The sequence below is a fragment of the Egretta garzetta genome, unplaced genomic scaffold, assembly GCF_000687185.1.
Source record: "Egretta garzetta isolate BGI_Z169 unplaced genomic scaffold, ASM68718v1 scaffold369, whole genome shotgun sequence".
NCBI classification, from domain to species: domain Eukaryota; kingdom Metazoa; phylum Chordata; class Aves; order Pelecaniformes; family Ardeidae; genus Egretta; species Egretta garzetta.
The window spans coordinates 1001974-1023714 of record NW_009260837.1 but is presented as its reverse complement, the minus strand read 5'-3'; the positions used below and the strand labels follow the sequence as shown (position 1 = coordinate 1023714).

Here is a 21741-nt window from a genome sequence, read left to right as displayed (position 1 = left end):
AAAGAGTTATACTCCATACCATATATGCCTCAGCTTTTCCTAGCTATAGAGCGGTATTAGCTGTAGTGCTGCTGTTTATATAGATCATGGTAATGGAGGACCAGAGGGACAAACCTGGAAACTAGAGCCTGAGGTGCTTGCATGGGCACATGCAGCCACGCCATGCTCCGAAGAGTGCATGATACGATCCAAACCTACCAAGCAAAAGCAGTCCCAGGTCCCTCCCTTGGAGCACCCACATGAGGAAAGAGATAAAAGCTTGTTTCTTCATCTCCAATAACCAGAGGCTTTCCTGGAAGGCAGAGGCATGTGGGGCGAGATGGTAGACTCCCACAAGAAGACATGTCGTCATGATGTGTGATGGGGTGTCCAATAAAATGTTGTAACGCATTACCCAAAATTACATCCCTAGCAACTTCACCTCCTGTCAATTTGCAAAGCCCATGTTGACTGAACAGGCAAAACGCAAACTGACAGGTGAACAAGTTTCTGAAGCGCTATTACAGACATTATAAGGCACAGGGCTGCAAGAAAACTCATGAGCTAGCCAAGTTACCTGCCCATTCCCCCTGACTCTCAAGTACATGAAATATCCACATGAACATAAACTGCTGTCAGGAACCCATGCTGGAACAGCATCACTGAGTATTTCTAAGGGCCTTCTCCTTGACACAGATCCAGACTTTAATCACAGAGCTTGGGTAAAGATTGTAAACGAGCTGTTTAATCTGAGAAATTAAACCTCCTCATGTGCAGACAGTGTCCAGCTATGCCAGCTGGACAGCAAGAATTTGACAGCAAACTGTTTATAGCCTACCTCTGCCAGGGGAACAATTTAAGTGGTATCAGAACAGGGTTTTTCCTGTCATGCTTCCCATTCCCAGACTTCTTTGTAAAGTCTGCAAACAGAGATGCCAGCATACCCCATCCTGACCTACATAGCAAACAATCGGACTTGTGTTCCTGCCATGTTATCGCCGAGATGAATCATTGTCGCGTCTCCTCAACAGCCTGGCAAGACCCAGAGTTTTCTGCTGGGAAGTGTCAGTTGAATCCCGCACCTACTGCTCTCATGACACCAACTGCATATTTTGTGTTTATTGCAGAAAAGAAAAACACTCAGCAGAAAAAGGCTCATCTTTAAATTTTGCTCTTTGCCAGGACAAACATGGGAGCAAGTGAAGCACAGTCCTGAAAACTCCAGCTTATTAAACTCCAGGGGAAAAAAAAATGTCATCTATCTTTTTTGAAAAACAGAATAAAGATGCTAGATAAAAATGTCCATCCCCCCCAACAACATAAATTGCACAAGTCTGAGGAATAGAAACGGCCATGCTAGAACATCATTTCCCATTCCTTCTGTACCTGAAAAGAATTTTAGGGCTGTGTCTTGCTGTTATTGGAGTCGGGAGGAAAAAAACTTGCTGGGAATGGGGCACGGGGATGACAAACCGTTCTTGGCCTTCTCAGGCTTCACAAGTCCTGGGTCGTCTTGGCAATGAAAGATCCCCACAGAACCAGAAGGATTAACTTCAGGGGAAGACATCCCTACTGGGAGCGAGCAGCTGGCAGTAGTTAATATTTATAGTCTTCTGCTGCAATAGTGGGTGGGGTCTGAAAAAGTGTAGGAGATTTGGACTAGGTGTCATTGAATCAAGTCTGCATTAACCTATGTGATCTGAAGCTTCTCTCTTACCAGCATTTGGAGCACAAAATCCTATCACTTATGCCTAACTGCCACATACTTGTAACCCTATACATGTGGGATAAAATTAAAGCAAGACAAACTGAGAGGCCCATATTTCCCCTTTATAATTTATAAGGATAAAAGGCAAGTTTTTTGCCAGGGCAGGGTTCAGAAACTTCAGATATCCTGCTAGAGAAAATTTCTTGTCTCCCCATTAGGAGATATCTTTCAGAGTTTGTCAGACATCCAAAATATTATTTCTGCTCTCTTCATTAGAAACCATATTTTGTAAGCGTCAGAGACATACTCTTCACAGACCACCATTTACTTAAACAAATTATTAATCATAACATGATGCTGGAATGCAAGAAATGCTACATCTCCAACCATGACTCAACAGCCGTTGGTTTGACCTTTGTTTTGTTTGGAAAAATCCCCAAAGTTGAAAACCTCTGCTGGGTGAACCGAAGCTGGCCGACAATCACGTTGGCCTTCTCAGGGTTTTGTTTTCTTGCTTTTTTTGGTGAGCTCTTTAGACAGAGTTCCCTGGACCCTGAGGGGTTCAGAGATCAACAGCTCAAACCTACTGCTCCACGAAATGCATCCTCATTTCAGTGTGCAACAAACCTTTGCACATCTGAGGAGGGAAAGCCCCAGACAGTTTATTCTTTATCTCATCAGAGACTTCAACAGCACAATGGAACAGCAACTTACTGAACAAATAGAGCAGAGATCTTTTACTTTATTATTTATCTCCTAGAACAAATATGAAATTAATTGCTGCAAAACATTTCAAAGACTGAAAATATCATCTATAATAAAAAGAGGAATTAAAATCATACAACCTAAGTGGGAGAAGTGTGAAAGTCTGTTGCTATCTGCAATCATTTGCGTTTTTAGGCTAACTGAAAATGACAATATTCCACATTCCTAAGCCAACTGCAATGCAAACCCTCTTAAACGTGGATTTTGGTGCAGAACTGTAATAACTAAGGTCTTTAGTGTCTCAGCAAAACAGATCATGGTCATTTCAGATGAGATCTTACTTTGCAAGCTTTTAATTTAAATAATGCTGCTTTACAACCTAACGGTCTGGCTTCTAACATATGCACCTTTCTCTGCAGGAGAGCAGAGTTTCGCCTGTGTCCAACACGAGAAAAAGCAATACAGAATTACAGGAATTGTTCCATCCTGTGGAGTCAGCAACACAAATGGGAGGCTATGCCTTGGTAATTTGTGGTGCTTTTACTTCCCCCATCGGGCTGCAAGGATAATGCCTAGAAGACATATTCTGGGAGTTGTTCCATGAGATTCCTCTACAGGGCTGCACTGTTTACATTGACTACAAATCTGTATGCACAAGAGAGCACAACATGGGAACAAAAACCTATCCCTGAAGTCTTTCTGTGAAACAAATTGAACATCATTTTCCCCACAACAACAGGGGAAAATGGAAATAATTTCGAAAGGTAAAGTGTCTCTTCAAAAAATTTGCAGGAAACTTCTGCTTTCTAACACTACAAACAAGTCTCTTAAATGAACAAACTTCATAAATACACATGCTCGCTATAGGTGAGGCACATCAAGTCCAGATAATTGATCTGTCCATGAGCCTCAGAGAAGGCAGTCTGGGGACTCAATCTGCAGAAGAAATTAAGCAGTTGAAAAAAGTTACATTGCAATGTGAGAGCCACAGTTTAAAAACTACCCATTCCTTGAATGCAGCTGTATTCACTATCGCTCCACAAAATATTATGGGCCAGATGAAATACTATTTTTTACAGATCAGATCAGATGAGATATGATGAAAAGACAATGGAAACGGGGAAAAGCAGCAGGAAGGTCCTGCAAAAGGCAGCAAAACAATCCTCTACTTAAAGAAAGTACGAGGAACGGGTCTGCAAAAGCAGTGGATTGAACCTTTCAACTAAGAGGTTTTATGGAGGAAGAGATTTTATCTCCAGGCACAGGTTAACCTTGTATAATCCTAACCCTTGCTTTAAACAAACTGACCTCAAGTTACCCATGAAGTTCAGAAGAATTTTGTACTAGAACCTTGGTGGTAATTTTGCAGTAAGCCAGACAAACCATTTGGAAGAGAGAGCTTTCCAGTGAACAGGATGATTTCACTTTGAAAAACTTCCTAATTGTTGATTCATCAGATCTCCAAAGCAGCCCAGCCTGGAAATCCTAAACTTGCTTCAGCTGAACTTGGCATGGACCTTTCAATAGTTTGTTGGCAAAATTATTTAAATAAAAGTTCTTTGTCTATCTTTCCCTTTTTCCAAAGGTTCAAAATTGCGTCAAGTAAAAACATAGCCCGTACCCCCCAGAGAGCATAAACTAAACTGAACTTCAAAATACATTTGCAAGGACGAAGACACGCTGTTGTAAGAACACATTTCTTCAATGACCACAGACCCAGCACGAGCACCAAGCACAGCTATGTTGCAGCTGAGAGCCTGTCTGCTCTGGAACCAGAAGTAACAGAGCATCAGCAACGGGCCAAATCCAAGGTGACCAGCTCTGCTGGGCAGCAGCACCCTCTTCCACACCCACACGAGCGTCTCTGCATGGTGTTACGTACTTCTCTGCAGTTGCACCAACACAGCTGAGGCTCGCTCCTATGTTTCCACCACGCTCCCCTGCAGAGGCACAAATGTATTTTCTGCTGCTCTTCTGTGATGCCAATCTGGTAGTCGCAACCTCTTATTTTCCTACAGATCCTTGTAGAAATCAACTTTTAGGCAGGATTTGAACGTTGAGGGGACTTTGTAAGCTGGGTAAGAGCAGTGTCTATATCCTATGTCTATTGGAACAATAAGGGAGGACAATTAAAACCAAGTGAGGCAGCGGTGGACATGGATTGAGAGCAAAGGATGCAGGGTGATGGGAGCAAGAGTGACCTCAAGAACAATAAAAAATGGTGAAGAGATGCCCACCTCAAACGTACAGATTCAAACGTGTGGCAGCCAGGGGAACAAGCAGAAGGAACTAAGGCTCCTTGTGTGTTACTACAGCACTTTTGGAATAACGGCTATGGTGGGAGAGCTCGCATGTGGTGGGAGCACTGTGATGGATGCAGACAAGCTCCTCAGGAAAGACCGGGAAGGAGAAAGGGAAGACAGGGGGTTCTTTCCATGAAGGAGCAGCTTGAACATTTGCGATGGACAGCAGCAAGGGTGACAAGCATGTGTCAGTGTATTACAGACTAGCCCACAAGGGTGATGAGGACAGTCAAGCACTGGAACAGGTTGTCCAGAGAGGTTGTGCAGTCTCCATCCTTGGAGATTAATTTCGAGGCCTGACTAGAGAAAGCCCTGAGGAACCTAGTCTAATTTCACAGCTGATCCTGCTTGAGGAGGAGGCTGGACTAGGTCCAGAATTATAATGTGATCCAAAGCCTAAAGGACAGAATCCCAGACAGGAACTGTAGTTTTGAAATTGAGGCAGAGGAATAGAGCATCTGCTACCAGCCAAGAAGTCTCAGTTTTGTGACTGTGTCTTAGCCATGAGCATCACACACAGATGCTCACCCAGCAGCTAACTGTAGACCAAGGCTGCAGATTCCCAGGAAGCTGTGGAGCAATGATGGAGCAGTGGCAGTTGTAGCAGAACCCATCCCTGAAACTGTTGTGAGCATCAAACATTCAGGGGAAAAAAAAATCCCTGGCAAAAAATGTTAACTTGAAGTTAATGTCCCAAAGAGCATTTTCTCAGGGCAAAGAACTTTTAAAAGTTTTCAGTTTCCCTAACCAGTTCAGAGCCAGGGAATGTGAGACTGCATTAAAGTATTCCCAGCGAGGGGAAGGGGCAGAGGGGCAAAAATGTGTTTAATGCACTGATGTTCCTTACATGTGGCCTCCCCAACAGTCCTACCCCAGAATACAGCATATCAGCGCCAAGTTTGAGACTAACTAAAACTTACTGCCTCACTCTTGCCGAGACATTGTTTACATGGGTTTGGACCATATGAACAGGCTCTCAAATCCAGACTGTGACCATAGTCCTTTCTTGACAAACACCCAACCCTTGTTTTCACTGACAAAACCATATTGATTGTTTCTAACCATCCTCAACGTGATAAGGCTGCTGCCCTCAGGAAATTTTCATCACACCATCTCTCTTGATTTGCTAAATATGTTCCCTCAAGTCTTGGTCCTCCTCTTCTCTGTCTGGTTCTCTTCCCACAGGTGGCTTCAGTTCCACCAGTGTCAGGCAGCTCTGCTCCCACACAGAGCTCATGCTCTGGGGAAGCCTATAGTTGGTTCTTCACCTCCAGCTAGCCGCAGCCTCTGTGAAAGCTGCCACTTGGGCTTATTGCTATCATCGAGAGCTGCTCCTCGAAACCTCTAGCCCCTCAAAAACTCTGCCCCTGACCTCCAGCTCCCTGGACTTGCAGACATCTGAAACACCCACCTGTGCATTTCCATTGCTACAACACTGCTTTTGGCTTCTTTTCTTTTTCTTCTCTGAAATTGGCCTGCAGCCATGACAAGGGTTCAGAACTATTCCCAAAAGAGACAGGCAGTCTAAACAGAAAAGGGATGCTGAAAGGCTCTGCGTGTGCAGTAACCGTGTTCTGCCCTGCCTTTTAAGGAATACTAAGCAGCTTGAACGCCTATACACATTCACAAAAGAAGCACGTGCTTCAGTGTGGCTCAACTGCATAAGCAAATTACAAAGTTTATTGGTATTTGACTACCAGTGTCCTGTGTCTAGGTGTCAAAATTCTTATAAAAACTTTTCTATGTATGTCAGAGTGAACCACATGGAATACAATGCAAGGAGGTATACACTGCCACAGCTCTGCTGTATGCTTTAGTCCCTGATAAGCAATTTTCTTATTACTGCACTGCAGGATTACCCATTTTGTTTAGCTTGAAAATAATACACAAGTAGTCGAGTCCCGCCCTAATCTTCAAAAAGCTTCAAAGTCTATTGCTGGGGATACAGCAGAGAATGTACCTCTAGGTTCTTCTGTAAAGATTAAGGTAGCAAGAGACTCCTTACAGCATCAGTGCCAAGCTTGCTATCAAAGGCTTTGGGTTAGCACCAGTAACAAGTCACAATAAACTTTGCATCCGCCTCTAAAAAGAAGTTCACCCACTAGCACCGGGATTTAGGTAGAAAACTAAATTTGAAATCCAAGGCTTAATGCTGAAGAAGTTAGTATGAGAATTAATTCCTGTGACCAAGATAATGACTATGCGAGTCATTATTTGAGAAAACATTCCTGAATCAGAAATGGACACATGAATACTACCCTAAACTCCAAATAAACTAATATGGAATTGATCTGTAAGAGCATCTTCCTGCCACTCAAGGTCCAACCCCTTACTCTGCCAACTGCTGGAAAGTACTTTTCCTTGCTCAGTTTTTACAAGTACTTTGCAAGTACACATTACTGCCCACAGTACTTCCAACCAACAATCCCTCAGAGAGAAGAGAAAACATGCTTTTTAACTGTTCAGGCTACACTATTAGAAAGTCTACGCAGAAACATACACCACTGCAACATTAAAGAATCTAAAAATATTGAAAATGGAAGAGAAATCATAATCAATGTTACATGTCTATGATAACCTCTGAATTACAGTAATTTCTTGTACAGAACTTCTGTTAAGAATACAGACAACAGTCTGTAGAGTTGTTATCACTGTTGCCATTTAGTTTTAATGCACGAGTGGCTCTCAAACTGGACAGTTAGAATACTCACAAATGTGCCTGGAAAATCTACCTGACATTTGCTTGCCCTCCATTCCCCTTTTTGACTTCCTTCCTTCCCTCCCCTCTCCCCCCTCCTCTCTTGTGGCAGACTGACAGAGAACTCAGTGCTTTAAGTCAGTGAGGAGCACTGACTCTCGCTGGCCCAACTGATCGGGACAGTCACTGTTCTGCTGAATAGCTGAAAAACAGGGCAAGACTGGGAACAGGACTCCAGCATGATACATGATTCTGTATGGATCTCAGCAAGGGAGAGATCGCTCAGCAAGGGATAGTGAGAGGAAGCCTTTGGTGTTGACTAGTGGGCAGCAAGTCGGGGGGGGGAGAAGGGCATGCAAAAGCCCCTGCCTGAACCTGAAATACAGGTTTAAAGTGAAGTTGAAGGCAAAATGAGAAACATGAGAGTATATACAAGTGTGGGTGGGAACCAGTTTTATGGGTACAGAAAACAAAAGAGAGTTGACTGAAGAAATATTCGATCAGGTGGTAAACACAAAAGCAAAACCACTTTTCCAACACAAAACAGTTGCACTAACCTTGGAGAGCAATGCTTTATGAGCCTGCAAGCCCTACTATCGAATTCCATTCTTTTTATTTTGTCTTGGCACTATCTACATGAATGGAAAACAACTGCAAAAATAGATACATGCACTTTGGTTTTACTGGCTTCCAGAACACGATTGGAATGGAAGCATTGGTTCTAACATTCATCTTCTTTTAAACTGTGGTTTCACTGAAAGGTGGTTGTTTCTTGAGCTTTTCCTTAGCCTATCATTTGTATGTTAGTCAACAGAGTTCCCAAAGGCTCTTTCCCATGCTGCTCCTGTCAGTCTTTTTTTTTTTTAAAGAGTGCCCAGCTGAAGGCTACTTCCAAAATGTATCTGTAAAACTTGCATTTGAATGCTCTTCATTCATAAAACAGATGGAAAAGTGAAGAGTAAGGAGAAAAATGTACAGAAAGAAAGCAGACCTGTACAAAAAGCATCACAATGGAAAAGAGAGGTCATTTGACTCTCCATTTCACCATACCAGAAATATTAAAAGTAATGTTCTTCAGACTGTGTGCCACGTTCAATTCCTAAAACAGAATATCAGCTACTGTGCTTCTGTCCTGAAAGTCACTTTCCCACTGCTTTTTGTAGATTGCTTGCATTATTTAACTTTAAAGAGTCCAAAAGGCTTCTGATTGTTTCACTTCCTATTCCTTTCATCCTGTTCTTCATCTTGCTGGGATTACTTTTTCCAAATGGTATCAGCAGGGCTGCGAGTCCCCAAGGCTCTTTATTGATCACTCGCTGAGTTTTATCTTCCTTCTGTAAAATCCAGGCACTTTCTCTGGCCATAGCTACAAATTTCTCCAGCTGTGGCTGATTAACATTCTTGCTGATATTAAGGTCTTGTTCAAAGGGATTCCAGATATAAAGAGGAGACGACTCAGGCTTATTTACTTCCTTTCCCTGCAGACAGTGTAAAGAAAAAGCCAAAGTTGCATATATGTATTACAGGCTGAGCAAGTAACAAATCACTAGAGTTATTACATTAGCATTAAAAGTATTTTGACCTAGTAGAGAACTTCTTGCAAAAATAAAAGTCATTATTAATCAAGTTAATTTTCCTGTCGGCCTAACTGTTCTCTGAATCCTCTTAGCGGTGGTTTTCCTTGCCACATTCAGCTTAGATTTCCTCCAAGGCAAAGAACACACAACTACAGCTTAGCCTGTCTTTTTGGCCATTCTCCCATTTGCTTCTTCACAAACCTCAGACCTCACTCATTACAACCTCCTCCTCCTATCTCCATTTGTGTATGGGCACCATGAGTGTGTCTTATTAACCTGCACAGCCCAGTTTGATAAACTACTACAAGCACTTAAACCGTTCAAACCATTCCTCTCACAGTGCTCATTGAGAGCTAGTATAACAAAACAAGATTACTGCCTTGGCTGAAATTCCTCCCAGTTCAGTCTGTCTTTTAAGTAACAACTATTCAGGCCATGATCCACTTTTGGGCACTTGGTATAGCATAGCACAACACAGGCTGTTGACAGCTGTGTAGTTTGCTATTTAAATGCACTTCCATCTCAGTGCGTATCAGTGCTCCTTAGCTGACCCACTCTGTATTGCAGAACCTCTGCAAACCTCCCACCGCAAGCTCTAGCAGGAGCGCACCAGCTAATGCCAGCCCAGGAAGTGTCCACGTACACGCTACATACTCTTGACCCCCAGGGCCAAAAGGGCTGACGAGTTAAACAGAAAAACAGCAGCAGCACAGACATTTCCCTTGACTAGTTCAGGCTCCAACCTGTGTACATTTTTGTTTGCCTTTTTTTTAAGGCTTAACGGAAAATAAAAGTTCTCCACCTTAATGAATTACTTTCTAGGATCAACCTGCAGCAGCAAAAAGAGCTCTTATGCCGGTAATCCACAGTGCCCAAGCAGGAAGCAGAACACAGATAAGAGTGTCCACACAGCAACACGGCACTGAAACCCCCATCCTGTAACAGCCCAGCAGGAACAGGTGCGAGCTAAGGTAGTTACATTTACATATATTTCCATTATACTTGCGCACACACACACACGTGCGTTATCAATAAATAGCATGACTTACACAAGAAGTAAACCAAAGTGATAGCGCAGACCTCCTGGCAAGCACAGAATGATCATGTTATCTGCCAGGCTTACTGAGTTGTAAGTACGCTTACTGTAGGCTGATACAAACTGCAGTGGAAAACTCAAGTGCCAACAGCAAGTTCAGAACTCAGTTGTAAGTTTTAATGCAGACACTGTTTGAGTCTGGACTCCCAACTTTAAATGCACAGCTTGTTGGCGTACAGGGTTTGTCGTAGACTTTTGCTATGACAGACATCATGACATTTTAGAAGTTTTCCTCTCACAGAAGGAAAATAGCTTTGACTTTTTAAAACTGCCGCTTTTATTATAGGGTTTTCAAGAAAAATCATACAGGCTTAGCATTAGAGTTTGTGCTTTCCAACATCTCCAAGTAACGCCACTGTTAATGTTCTTAATAGTGCTGTAAGTGATTTGGCTCCAAGAGGAAAAATCTCTTCCTTCACAGAAAAGGGCTCAGTTTCTGGATACAACCAATTTAAGTGTACTTTGTATATACAACTAAAAAGGACAGAAATTGTTGTTTATCATATGTAGTTTTTCAAATGGCAGACAGAGAAATTCAACCGATAATGATGAGAGATTAAAATTCATTTACCTTCCGAAGATTTATGGAATTCCTTCTGAAATCAAAGTTTCCAAAATATTCAAAAAAGTCACCCAACAACACATCTAAGGGACAGAAAAACAATAGCCATCAGTAACATTAAGGAAAAGTTTATTTTCAATATGCTCATAAAAATTAAAAAAAAGAAGCTGATGAAGATTTACTTACCAAGTGTTTCTGTATTTTTTGTAGGTTTAATCTTGCTTAAATCACTAACAAATGAGCAATCATATCCTCCAATTACATGCTTGTCTCCTTCATCTGAAACAAAAATTGTGGGCATATATTGAAGTGAAAAACAATAAAATGCCATTGTATTTAACAAAACTGAGGTAACAGACATGACTGAATTCAATGAATGCTATCATATTATGTAAATCAAATTAGGAGTTCACGTGAACTTTCAGGTTAATATTCAACTTAAAAATGTCTATGGACAGGCAAAGGAAAAGAAGCATAAGTAAATGGCATATTTGCAAAAGCCTAGAAGAATAAAGTATATGACATTTTGCATCTCTGAAGTTAACTTCTTTTAAGTAACAAACTTGATATCTCTGCATACAGAGCTTTATTATAAACTAAACAGCACAAATCTCTGAGGTTAATACCTGTATGAGGGTTTAAAAAAAAAAAAAAAAAAAGAAAAAAAAATCAGACCCAAAGTGTCCACCTTCTTTTTCTGAAAAATGTAAGAGAATTAGGAATGTTCTTTTAAAACTTCAGGACAGGTGTTTTGTTTTATGTATAAAAATTCTATAGGATTCTGACAGAAATGTTTAAACTGATTTTTAAAGCAACTGCACACAGACCTTCTTCTCCACTCAAAGCCCTCAAACCTTCCAAGGAAGCAGAAGGCATGAGTGAGGGATCAAGAACTTGGGGTGTCATTCTTTATGCTTTCATTAGATTTACTGAAGATAATACACTCTGAAAGCTATGTATGAAACAGCCAGAACAGCTTGTTTGCGAAGATATAAGAATTATTTGCAGATGGCCTGAATAGTCTCAAGCATATTACAAACTGTGAGGAAAAAATACAGCCTTTCTTTTAAACATTTGGTACCTATAAAACAATACACATCACATCAATCTGCATAAAATCCTTAATAACTGCAGAGACATTTGAGACCCTATGAGTCTTCTACAACAAAAAAAAACCCCAAATAAACAAAAAACAGCCAGCATGGGAGCACTGAGCAAATGACTGACTTTTAAGTACGAGGCACAGAACAAGCCTAACTGCTCTAAATAGAATTTAGTGTTGCACTGAAAATCGATTTATTTTGCCTTTAAAAATGCATTATTTTCACCAAAAAAATACAAGTAAAACTTGTACAGTCCCTCAAACTTAAGGCACACATAATATGCATTGGTATCTGAGAGCATAAAGAAATTGCTTGGGTTTATTCTTCACTTCAGAGAAAACAAATGTGAAAGTCAATTCAATAAACACATAAACAGCTGCCCTTACCTGCCAGTTCTTTAAGTTGGTTTAGTGTTGGAATGATAGGTGGTGATCTCTTTTGCAGAAAAAACATGACCATCATGGTTAGAGAGAAGTTTGTAATCCAGGTACCAGGAACACTATTTGTCAGTCCATGGATACGGGCCCAACATCGTACACTGAACACTAGTGCTCTTACACGGGAATCAAGACAGCCATAGATATACAAGAGTTCTGAACTTTTTATAGCAATGCTAAAGAAGAAATTAAAAGCAAGAGACATGCAAATAATGTGAGAATTGTGAAGTACCAGATGAAATGTTCGTTGTTCAGTCCTAGAGCATCAGTTATATGGGAGGAAGGTATCCATAAAAAAAAGTTAACTTTTTTGCATCTAAAAAACCAGAAAAGAATGCCTGAGATTGTCCAGGGTTAAATACCTGGTAGTTTCCCATAGTAAGAAGGATACAGTTATGGGAAATAATAATACCACATATGCACTGTTTCCTGTTTCCTTGTTCCACATCACAGTGGGAGGAAAAAAACCCAAAAACCCACCATCAGGTACTCGAGAGTGAAACTATGCAGAATCAAGGTGAAAAACATAATGTAGCCACAACTGCCTTTGAGGTACGTTAGGTAATATCTCTATCCTAATATATAATAAAATACAACTAGAAGTTCTTTTACAACTTTAATCTAAAAAGTAGTAAAATAATGCACTGAAAAATACATGAAATGCAGAGACAATGAAATCCGCAAACAAGTCAGTTTGGTAACTTTCAAATGACCGATGTTTGGTTCTGCTGAAAACAGCTAATCTGGAAGGATAAAGGTTTACAGATGGATCAGTTTTTGATCTGCTTCATCATATGGTCATACAAACATCTGTGTAGTGTAGAAACGGGAGGGCAAGAAAAAGCAAGAAAAATGGAAGCGTGATGTGAGAGCAAAACTTACTTTGGGTTCAGTTTTAGTCTAAAGTGTTGCAGGAGTTTTTACTGCCAAGCTTGCACAGAATTCTTCTAAAAATCCACCATGACATTTTGGGGAAGTTTACCATGTCACAGTTTTGTAACACCCAGACTTCTAAAATTTCAAATGTGAAGTGCAGTGCCTCCTTGTATCCACAGAGGTTTGTTACTACTCCAAATGATAACAAGACAACACACAGAGTCCCAACCAGCCAAACCATCAGCAGAGAATTACAAGGAATTGCACAGAAGTGCATGCTGACTTTCACTGTGGCTGCGTACATTGAAGTCATTTTATTGTAAGACATTTGCTCAGTACTGCTTTAACATATTCTGAGACAGAACTTTGGGTAATTCAGAAAATTCAGTCTAGGATCTGATTGTATCTGATGTAGACGAATCACAAATTTGCACTAGAAGTCCTATCAAAAGTATTCTGAAAGATAAACAGTCATATTTTACCATTCCCTAACAACAATGAAAAGGGTTAGTAACTCATTTTTGATTATGTACCCTTATGCCAGAGCTACAGATGCATACTGGATAAAGGTTCATACTTCTTAATAAAATAAGTGACGGCAAAGCAAATTATATGCTTTACTATGAACCAAATGAGAGCAAGCTGGAAGAGGAAAAATAGATGCAAAGAGAGGTATTTCTAAGAAGCCTGCTCCCTCTATTGGGCACTGATGTGAAACGTCCTACATGACAGTAACACTTGAGACTCCGTTTTCTGATGCTGTGAGCTAATTTAGCATTCAAGATGCCTTGCCAGCGAACAGGTGTATGCAGGCCCTTAAGAAGAAAAAAAGGACATAAAAATAACTAGAAGCCTAATCAATGAAAATTAACACAATAGAGCTGCTTAATCTGAAAAGCAATCAGAAGAAGAAGTTGTAGAAGTCAAAAATACTCTTTTTACTTTCAGAGCCAACATTCACGTTTGTTAAGAACACAAAAAGGAATAGACTAAACAGTTTTCATTACAGGTTTTCAGAACAGAAGTACGTTAGTATTCTTCCTAAACTTTTTAAAACCAGGTCTCACCTGTTGCTCACTGACAGATCACATTGGAATCCTGTTGGTTGATGTGAAAATTTCACCAGTGGGCAGCGAGCATTGAGTATCTTCTGTACGCTCACACATCCAGGACCAAAATTATCAAGGCAATCACCAATTACTGAAAGAATTTTCTGAGTTGCTAATCTTTCAGATGGTAATCTTTTCATTTGATATTCCATTTCAAAGGGACCTTTTTTCTAACAAAGAATTTTAAAAGTAAACTGTTAGTTCTGGAACCAAAGAGACATTTAAGAATACTTCTGAAAGACTACAACAATTTGCAAAGGAGTTTGTACAATTAGAGGTTGAAAGACGAGAATTATTCAAAGCAGCCTGCAGAACTTAAAAAAGATAAAAACATATGGCTTTCTCTTTTATATTCTTTTTCAGTGATTCAATTTCTCCAGACTAATAGTGACCAACTTACCATAAAGTTACTCATTATGATCAGGGTATAATACTACTACATCTCACTACTGCCTAAAACAAGTAATTCTGGAATTCCTGAGAGAGCATATGTGCTCTAACTGAAGCATACAATTAAATTAAAGAGGGGCAAAATGCAACCAAACCACTGTTAATTTAAAAACACCAGTAAGTCCATTTCAAATCCTCAAAGAACAACGTGTTATTAGTGAGTCAAGTAGCACTGTAAAGTCTTTTTCATTCCTTAAAAATGAAGGTAAGCTTCTGTTAGTCTTAAAATAATCACATCAGATGCAGTTTTCCTGACAAATTTAAAAAAACATGGAGATGTATTCTGATGACATCAGACATGAATTTGTCTTTCTATTTTGAATTTTCACATTCATAGTTTATACCTCACTAAAATAACTTCATACCTATGTAATCTCTGTTCTCTTTATAGTCTCTCTCTGTTTTTAAGCCTCAGCTAATTTTGCTTGCTAACCCAATACTTGACAGCAACTTACCCTCCTCCTTGGAACATGTCATGGGTGAATGCATACTAAACAAACAGCATTACACAGTGACCTAACTAGTCCTCTGAGACACACACAGAGGAGGCTATTTTCATTGTCACCAGGTCAGTGCAAAGAAAACATGCACTCACAGACAGGTGAAACAGTTCAGAAGTTACAAACCTTGCCACCTTTCCCACAAACTCACTTTAGGTGCTGAATTTCTGAGTTGCTTAGGCAGCCACAGAGGTGACTGTTCCTGCTCTCCTCTTGCCAACAGTTCTCCAGCCAGCGCGTGTGTTTGAATATACCAGGACAGAGGTCCCTAATCTCATTTGGCTGTGTAGCTGCATGCTACAGCAGGGCTGGCTCAAAGTGAAAGGAGCTGGTAACTCAACACTGAGGTAGGTAACAAGAAAGAAAAAGATGGGGACTTGGCCGACATGTAGGTGTGCTGGTGTTCGGACCTGTACGTTTGTGACAAAAATCACAGTGTGCCTTCCCAGACAGCAGCTCAGTATCTTTCAGAAGCTGGACGAAGACACTCCTAATAATTATATATAACTTTGGTCCCAGCCAGGGGGGACGAAGTACCAATACACCTGCCCTAACCCAGTTGCGGTTCTCCCCTGTTCTTGCCATGTTGCTCAAAACAGCAATGTAGATAAAGTAAAACTATTACAGTACCCCCAGCAAGAAGCATAACTGTTTTAAGGCAAAAATTGTTACTCTAAAAACATCACAAAACTCTGGTTTAAGTCATTCACTAATCTCCCAAACCGCCTGCATGTTAAAAACACCGTATCTGTAGTCAAACACTGTACTGATCATCCACTCTTAGTAAAGGATGCTCCCACTTTTGCTGCTTTTCAAATTCACAATCAGCAATCAGCTTGCCATAAGACTCAAAAAGTGTTATTTAATATAAATAGGCACTGAAATGCCTGGTCCTCCTCTACTGCTGGTGCCTCCTGAAAGGCTGCAATACTACAGGAATCAGAAGATACCCTTTCCATTGCTGCTGTATCATCTTATAATTAAAGCTACCTCTCCTTGTCTTCACTTGTTCTAAGACAATCAACTTATGTATACTAGTAACAGTTTGAGAATATCATTATCCCTATAAATCACACTGCCAACTATAAGACTTTTTTCTTCCTCTGAAGTATTGTCTGTTGTCTATTACAGGAGATATATCCAACATCTTATTTTCCTACTGTATTTGGTTTACATGGCAAGGTTTTCGTAGTGGGATGCTGCAGGGGTGGCTTCTGTGATAAGACACCAGAAACTGCTCCTCATGTTGGACAGAGCCAGTTCCAGCTGGCTCCAAGACAGACCCGCTACTGGCCAAAACCAAGCCCATTGGCAATGCTGGTGGCACCTCTGTGATATTTAAGAAAGGGTTAAAAATGCTGTACAGCAGCTGGGAGAGAGGAGTGAGAAAAACGTGAGAGAAACAACCCTGCAGATACTGAGGTCAGTGAAGAAAGTGGGGCAGGAGGTGCTCCAGGCGCCGGAGCAGAGATTCCCCTGCAGCTCATGGTGAAGCCCACTCTGAGGCAGGCTGTCCCCCTGCAGCCCATGGAGGTCCATGGTGGAGCAGATCTCCATCTGCAGCCCAGGGAGGACCCCACACTGAAGCAGGTGCATATGCCCTGAAGGAATCTGCAGCCTGAGATGACTCCATGCAGGACCAGGCTCCTAGAGGGAACTGCAAGCCATGGAGAGGAGCCCATGCCGGGGCAGGTTTTCTGGCAGGACCTGTGACCACCTGGGGAACCCACACTGGAGCAGTCTGTTCCTGAAGGACTGTACCCCATGAGAAGGACCCATGCTGGAGCAGTTTTTTAAGGAAAACAGAGCTAGTTTTTCCCAAACTATATGTCACCATACAAATAAAAAATTTTCAAAATGCCAAAATCACTTCTTAATTACCCATTCAGAATCCATGAAGAATCCCAACTTCTCCACAGGGCATTTCTGAGCCAACTTGCCCTTCTTCCTATCCTGATTCTCATCTCTCTCTTCCATATTTTGTTCTCTAATAGAAAAGGGCATTTACACTGTCCATAGTCAAAAAACAGCAGCAAGAGGTAAGAGCCTTCCAAAAATGCCTTGTCTAGTCCTTTCCCATTCTTTATGCCTACACACACAAGGACTGAGACACAACCTACTCTAAATAACCATTATGATTTGAAGCCGCCCAAATCCCAATGCTAAATGTGAACTTGGTTACATAGTGCAGATTTCCAAATTGTACTATGAGTTAAGACATTAAGACATGATTAGAGATTAAATTTAATATGTGCATTGAAAAAGGCAATACTGTTAACTGAACATTGCTTACTTAAGTCTTGTAACTCTCCAATTTCTCAAGGTGTTGATGCAAATTCTGTACTTTGGTCAGCAAAGTGAGTATTTCAGTTTCAAGCCCCTACATTTGCTTGCTAATCACCACTTGCCTTGGTGCTTACCGTTTTATTATCAGTGAGGCATTCAAATAGTTATGAAGTATCTTATGGGAAGTCTCACAACTGAAGTATCTGCGTTATTGATCTGGCTTGGTTCCTGTTTTGCTCCCTGGGTCCTGGTCCCCAAAACATCTGAAGTTCACGTACACCTGCTTATCCTCAGATTCCTTTCAGAATTAAGCTAACTAATTCCCTTCGCAACAAAAATCAAGTGCTGTTAACAAGGTAATTTTCTCCGGACAGACACCACACACATGAACATGTGTGTCACCTGCAACTATTCACCAATACTATCCTGGGGGTCTTAAACTTTCACACCTCCACATGCTCTTATGTGTATGTATATAGGCACTCCAGTACGTAATTTAATACACTTCTGTAGCATGAAGTCAACTCCTTAAAGAAAAGGACATGACAACCCTTCCAAAATGTACATGTACACACATGCACAAAATTAACGTGCTGCAGAACATAGAAGACCCTAAAAATCAAAACCAAGCTTTAAAAAAGCATGGATGAAAGCCAGCAGCTCCAGACAAGAAAACCCAACAGTAGGATGGGAAGGTCTGATGTTGCTGAATCAATTTCAGAGGATGAGGAGGTTTTTTCCACAGCGGAATTCACCTTGACAGTACAAACCCTATGTAAACACCAAATCATTTTCTTCCTATTGCAAGGAAGATCTCTTTCATGTCACATCCAGCTTTTGAAAGTCTTCAAGTCCAAACATTCAAATAAATTTGTTCACAGTCTGTAGTATGAACTCATGTAAAACCTGAGTATAAATAAACTGATTCCTGTGTGTGAAACAGCAAGTGAGCTGCTCTTTTGAAGAAATCCAACAGACTGAAGATGCACAGCATAATCTTACCATTTCTGTAGCATGCTTTTGTATATCATGGAAGTCCAGAAACATGTCCACATCACATCCCAATTTGCCAAAGGTGTTGACTGAAGAGCCAAATGGCTTTACCATGCTGTCTGGAAAATATGCACGTGCAAAATCCCGAACCAGAGAACAGGCCAGAAATCGCAGCTTGGTATTTTCTTCTGTAAGTTGATACTCGTTTAGTAGAATGTACATCTGACTGCTTATCTAGTTAAGAAAATAAACATTGTAAAAATACAATGGCCCATCTTCTACCTATCAACATATATTTTCATCTACTTAACACTGCCATTAAAAAAATTTTTTTTAAATCTCAAATAGGTTTATTTCATACAGAAGAAGTTATTTTGACAATTGAAATTACTAATTTTGTCTGTTTCAATGTAGAACCATTCACACAAAATTCTAACGAGAGTTACTTTCTTTTTATTTTAATAGAAATAAATTGCTTTGTAAGTTGCACATGAGCACTTGCAAATCTGAAATAGACATGGTTCATTTTTAACTGAGAGAGATCTAGAAATCTGTACTTACACTGTCTGCATGACAAAGCTTTTGAATAAGCTCTTTCACTGGAATGTGACACTGAGGAGCGAGGTGAACTGGTGTCTCTTCAGCAGCTTGACTCACTGGGTTTTTCAGCATGAAAGTAAAAAGTCTAGATTTAAATGGGACAACATGCTCTGCAGCACTTGGGACTCCAACAGCACCCTGCAATGAGGCTATGCTGTCCTTTTCAGAAAATTCTATTAAAGCATGGATACCCTGAAACATTAAGAATGGAAATAGAAAGGATTAGATGAATTCATACAAGTCTTGAACTGATTGTACTGGTGTTATTCAGATGTTCCTGGGCGTACTGAGGACAGTTTAATGGGTCCTGAACCATTGGGTCCTGAAGCCAAAGTCTTGAACTGATTGTACTGGTGTTATTCAGACGTTCCTGGGCGTACTGAGGACAGTTTAATGCAATGGTCCTGAAGCCGAATGCTAGGTTCTGTACCTCAACACTTTTTACACACTTTTTCAAGAGGTCAAAAATATTTAAGATATGCTACTCTTGGCAGCAAGCACTAAACAAAATTTCTAATATCTAAGTATCTTCACAACTGTAATGCTCAAAAAACATAGTAAAAAGTTAGCTCTATTGTTAGAACAATGAACAGTGCTATGTAAGTTTCAAAGATTTAGTGCAAAACAGGCTGCTACCTATCCCTTACAGGAGATGTTGCTTAGCTGACTTATGAATAAAAATCTGTTGCTCAGCAACTTGTAAACATTAACAGACATAAAAACTAATTTAATATATTAATTGTATATATTTTAACTTACATGTATGAGGCCTCGAACAAGCGCTATTATTTCTTTTTGTCTAAGTCTAGATTTTTTACTTCATTAATTACTTACACGATTTTCAAAAAAGAAGTGACTGTTAATGTTTCCATGACTGGATAAATACTGCAATAATTTTTTTTCATTAAGTTTTGGTGGGCACTTAATTAAAACAGTCCGTTCTGCTTGCTCCAACCGTTCCGTTTGAACCTCAGTGAATGTCTTCTTTCTGATACTGACTTCAGTGTCTGTGAGAAGAAACAAGCATCAATGTTTTTCTATATTAAAAAAAAAAAAAGATTTAAAACTTATTTTAGCGTACTTAATCTCCTCCTCTGGGACTGAACAACTGAACAAGGGTTCGCCCTGGCTGTCTAAAAGGGTCACAGCAAAACAGAAAACAATCAAGAGTGAATGAAAAACACAAACATAAGTGTATTTCTCTCACAAATGCATATATTTGTGTCCTGGTTTTAGCTGGGATAGAGTTAATTTTCTTCATAGTAGCTGGTATAGTGTTGTGTTTTGGATTTAGTATGAGAATGTAATACATTCAGTACGAGATAACTCACTGATGGTTTAGTTGTTGCTGAGCAGGGCTTACACCAGTCAAGGACTTTTCGGCTTCCCCTGCTCTGCCAGGTGCACACAAAGCTGGGAGGGGGCACAGCCAGGACAGCTGACCCCAACTGACCGAAGGGGTATCCCATACCATATGATGTCATGCTCAGTACATAAACAGGGGGAGTTGGCCAAGGGGAGCAATTGCTGCTTGGGATGGGCTGGGTGTCAGCTGGCGGTTGGTTAAATCACTTTTTTTTCCTGGGTTTTACTGCTCTTTCTCCCCTGTTGTTTTCCTTTTCATTACAATTTATTATTATTATTATTGTTATTTTATCTTAGTTATTAAACTGTTCTTATCTCAACCCACGAGTTTTCTTACTTTTGCTCTTCTGATTCTCTCCCCCACCCCACCAGGGAGGGGAAGGGGGAAGCGAGCGGCTGTGTGGTGTTCAGCTCCCTGCTGGGTTAAACCACAACAATTTGTAAGAATAAGGAATAGGAAATGTAGGAAGAAAACAATACTAACTTCCCTTGATCCCACAGGAAGCTTGATGGTACAAGGAATCTTTGCTCTTCTTCGATTTGCTGTTCACCATCAAAAAACTCATCACATGCAGCCAGACTCTACATGCAAGTCTGGAAATAACAGCTAAGATATGAGGCAGAGCTCAACCTTTTGGCAAGCTGCACAGAAACGATAATCTCTCTCGGTTACCGCAAACCCAGCACTTTCACCTTCGGAACAGTTCAACACTCGCTTATTTTTACAACTCATCACCTTCTTTTACAGTAAACTCCTACTCAAAAATTTCATTTAATACCACACTTTCATCTACTCTACAATAAACCCACAGATCAGTCATATCTCACCACACTACTGGCAATCTACATAGCTGCTGACAGCCTACAGAATCAACACGGAAATGACACATACAGGAACATCCAGAAACAGAATTAACTGAAGTCCAGAACCGTTCCTTAATCCAGTTTTCTGCATATTTGTTAGTACATGGATATGAACAGCAAGAGACTGCTGGTTTTGTGACATTGTGGCAATACAGCCTGACCTTCTCCTCTCTTTAAAAAAGGTTGCTACCTAATTTTTTTTGAGCTCTGAAACATGAACATCAGTGGAAGCACAGGCCCGAGGCTCACCAGTGCATCACTCGCTACACCCAGGTCACAGCACACCAACAACGGACGGTCCTTGCCAGCTCTTGGCATGTACTAAAGACACAGCATCACCCAAACGCTTCCTGTGTCCTTTTAAGGGGACCCCCTTGAACAGGATAACCACTGTCACTTCACTCGCCTCTAGCTGGGATCTACACTTAATAAACCAAATCCCAGGCAGTCCGGGCGCCTGGACTGACTGCACCCCGGCGCGACGGCCGGAAAGCACAGGCCGACCCCGCTGCCCTCGGGGGCAGGGCCTC

General features: G+C 40.7%; 1 protein-coding gene across 1 annotated transcript; it reads right to left on the bottom strand.

Moving 5' to 3' along the window:
- Window positions 1-8203: 8203 nt before the first annotated feature.
- On the bottom strand, window positions 8204-21733 carry LOC104133601 (mitochondrial poly(A) polymerase). The gene is made up of 9 exons (XM_009647024.2): window positions 20832-21733; window positions 19817-19989; window positions 18944-19174; window positions 18392-18616; window positions 14112-14323; window positions 12118-12344; window positions 10815-10907; window positions 10638-10711; window positions 8204-8871 (listed from the first exon to the last, which is right to left on the bottom strand). Exons 1-9 carry the CDS (start codon window positions 20911-20913, stop codon window positions 8533-8535), a joined length of 1656 nt encoding a protein of 551 aa, XP_009645319.1. The 5' UTR covers window positions 20914-21733; the 3' UTR covers window positions 8204-8532.
- Window positions 21734-21741: the final 8 nt, after the last annotated feature.

Bases quoted from the DNA above. Each gene is read 5' to 3' on its own strand.
- LOC104133601 (XM_009647024.2), bottom strand. From the start codon at position 20,913: ATGAGTTTTTTGATGGTGAACAGCAAATCGAAGAAGAGCAAAGATTCC. The intron at 19,990-20,831 runs GTTAGTATTGTT...TTCTTCTCACAG, and splicing joins TTCCTGTGGGATCAAGGGAA to ACACTGAAGTCAGTATCAGA. The intron at 8,872-10,637 runs GTAAATGAATTT...CACTGTCTGCAG, and splicing joins ATTCCATAAATCTTCGGAAG to GGAAAGGAAGTAAATAAGCC.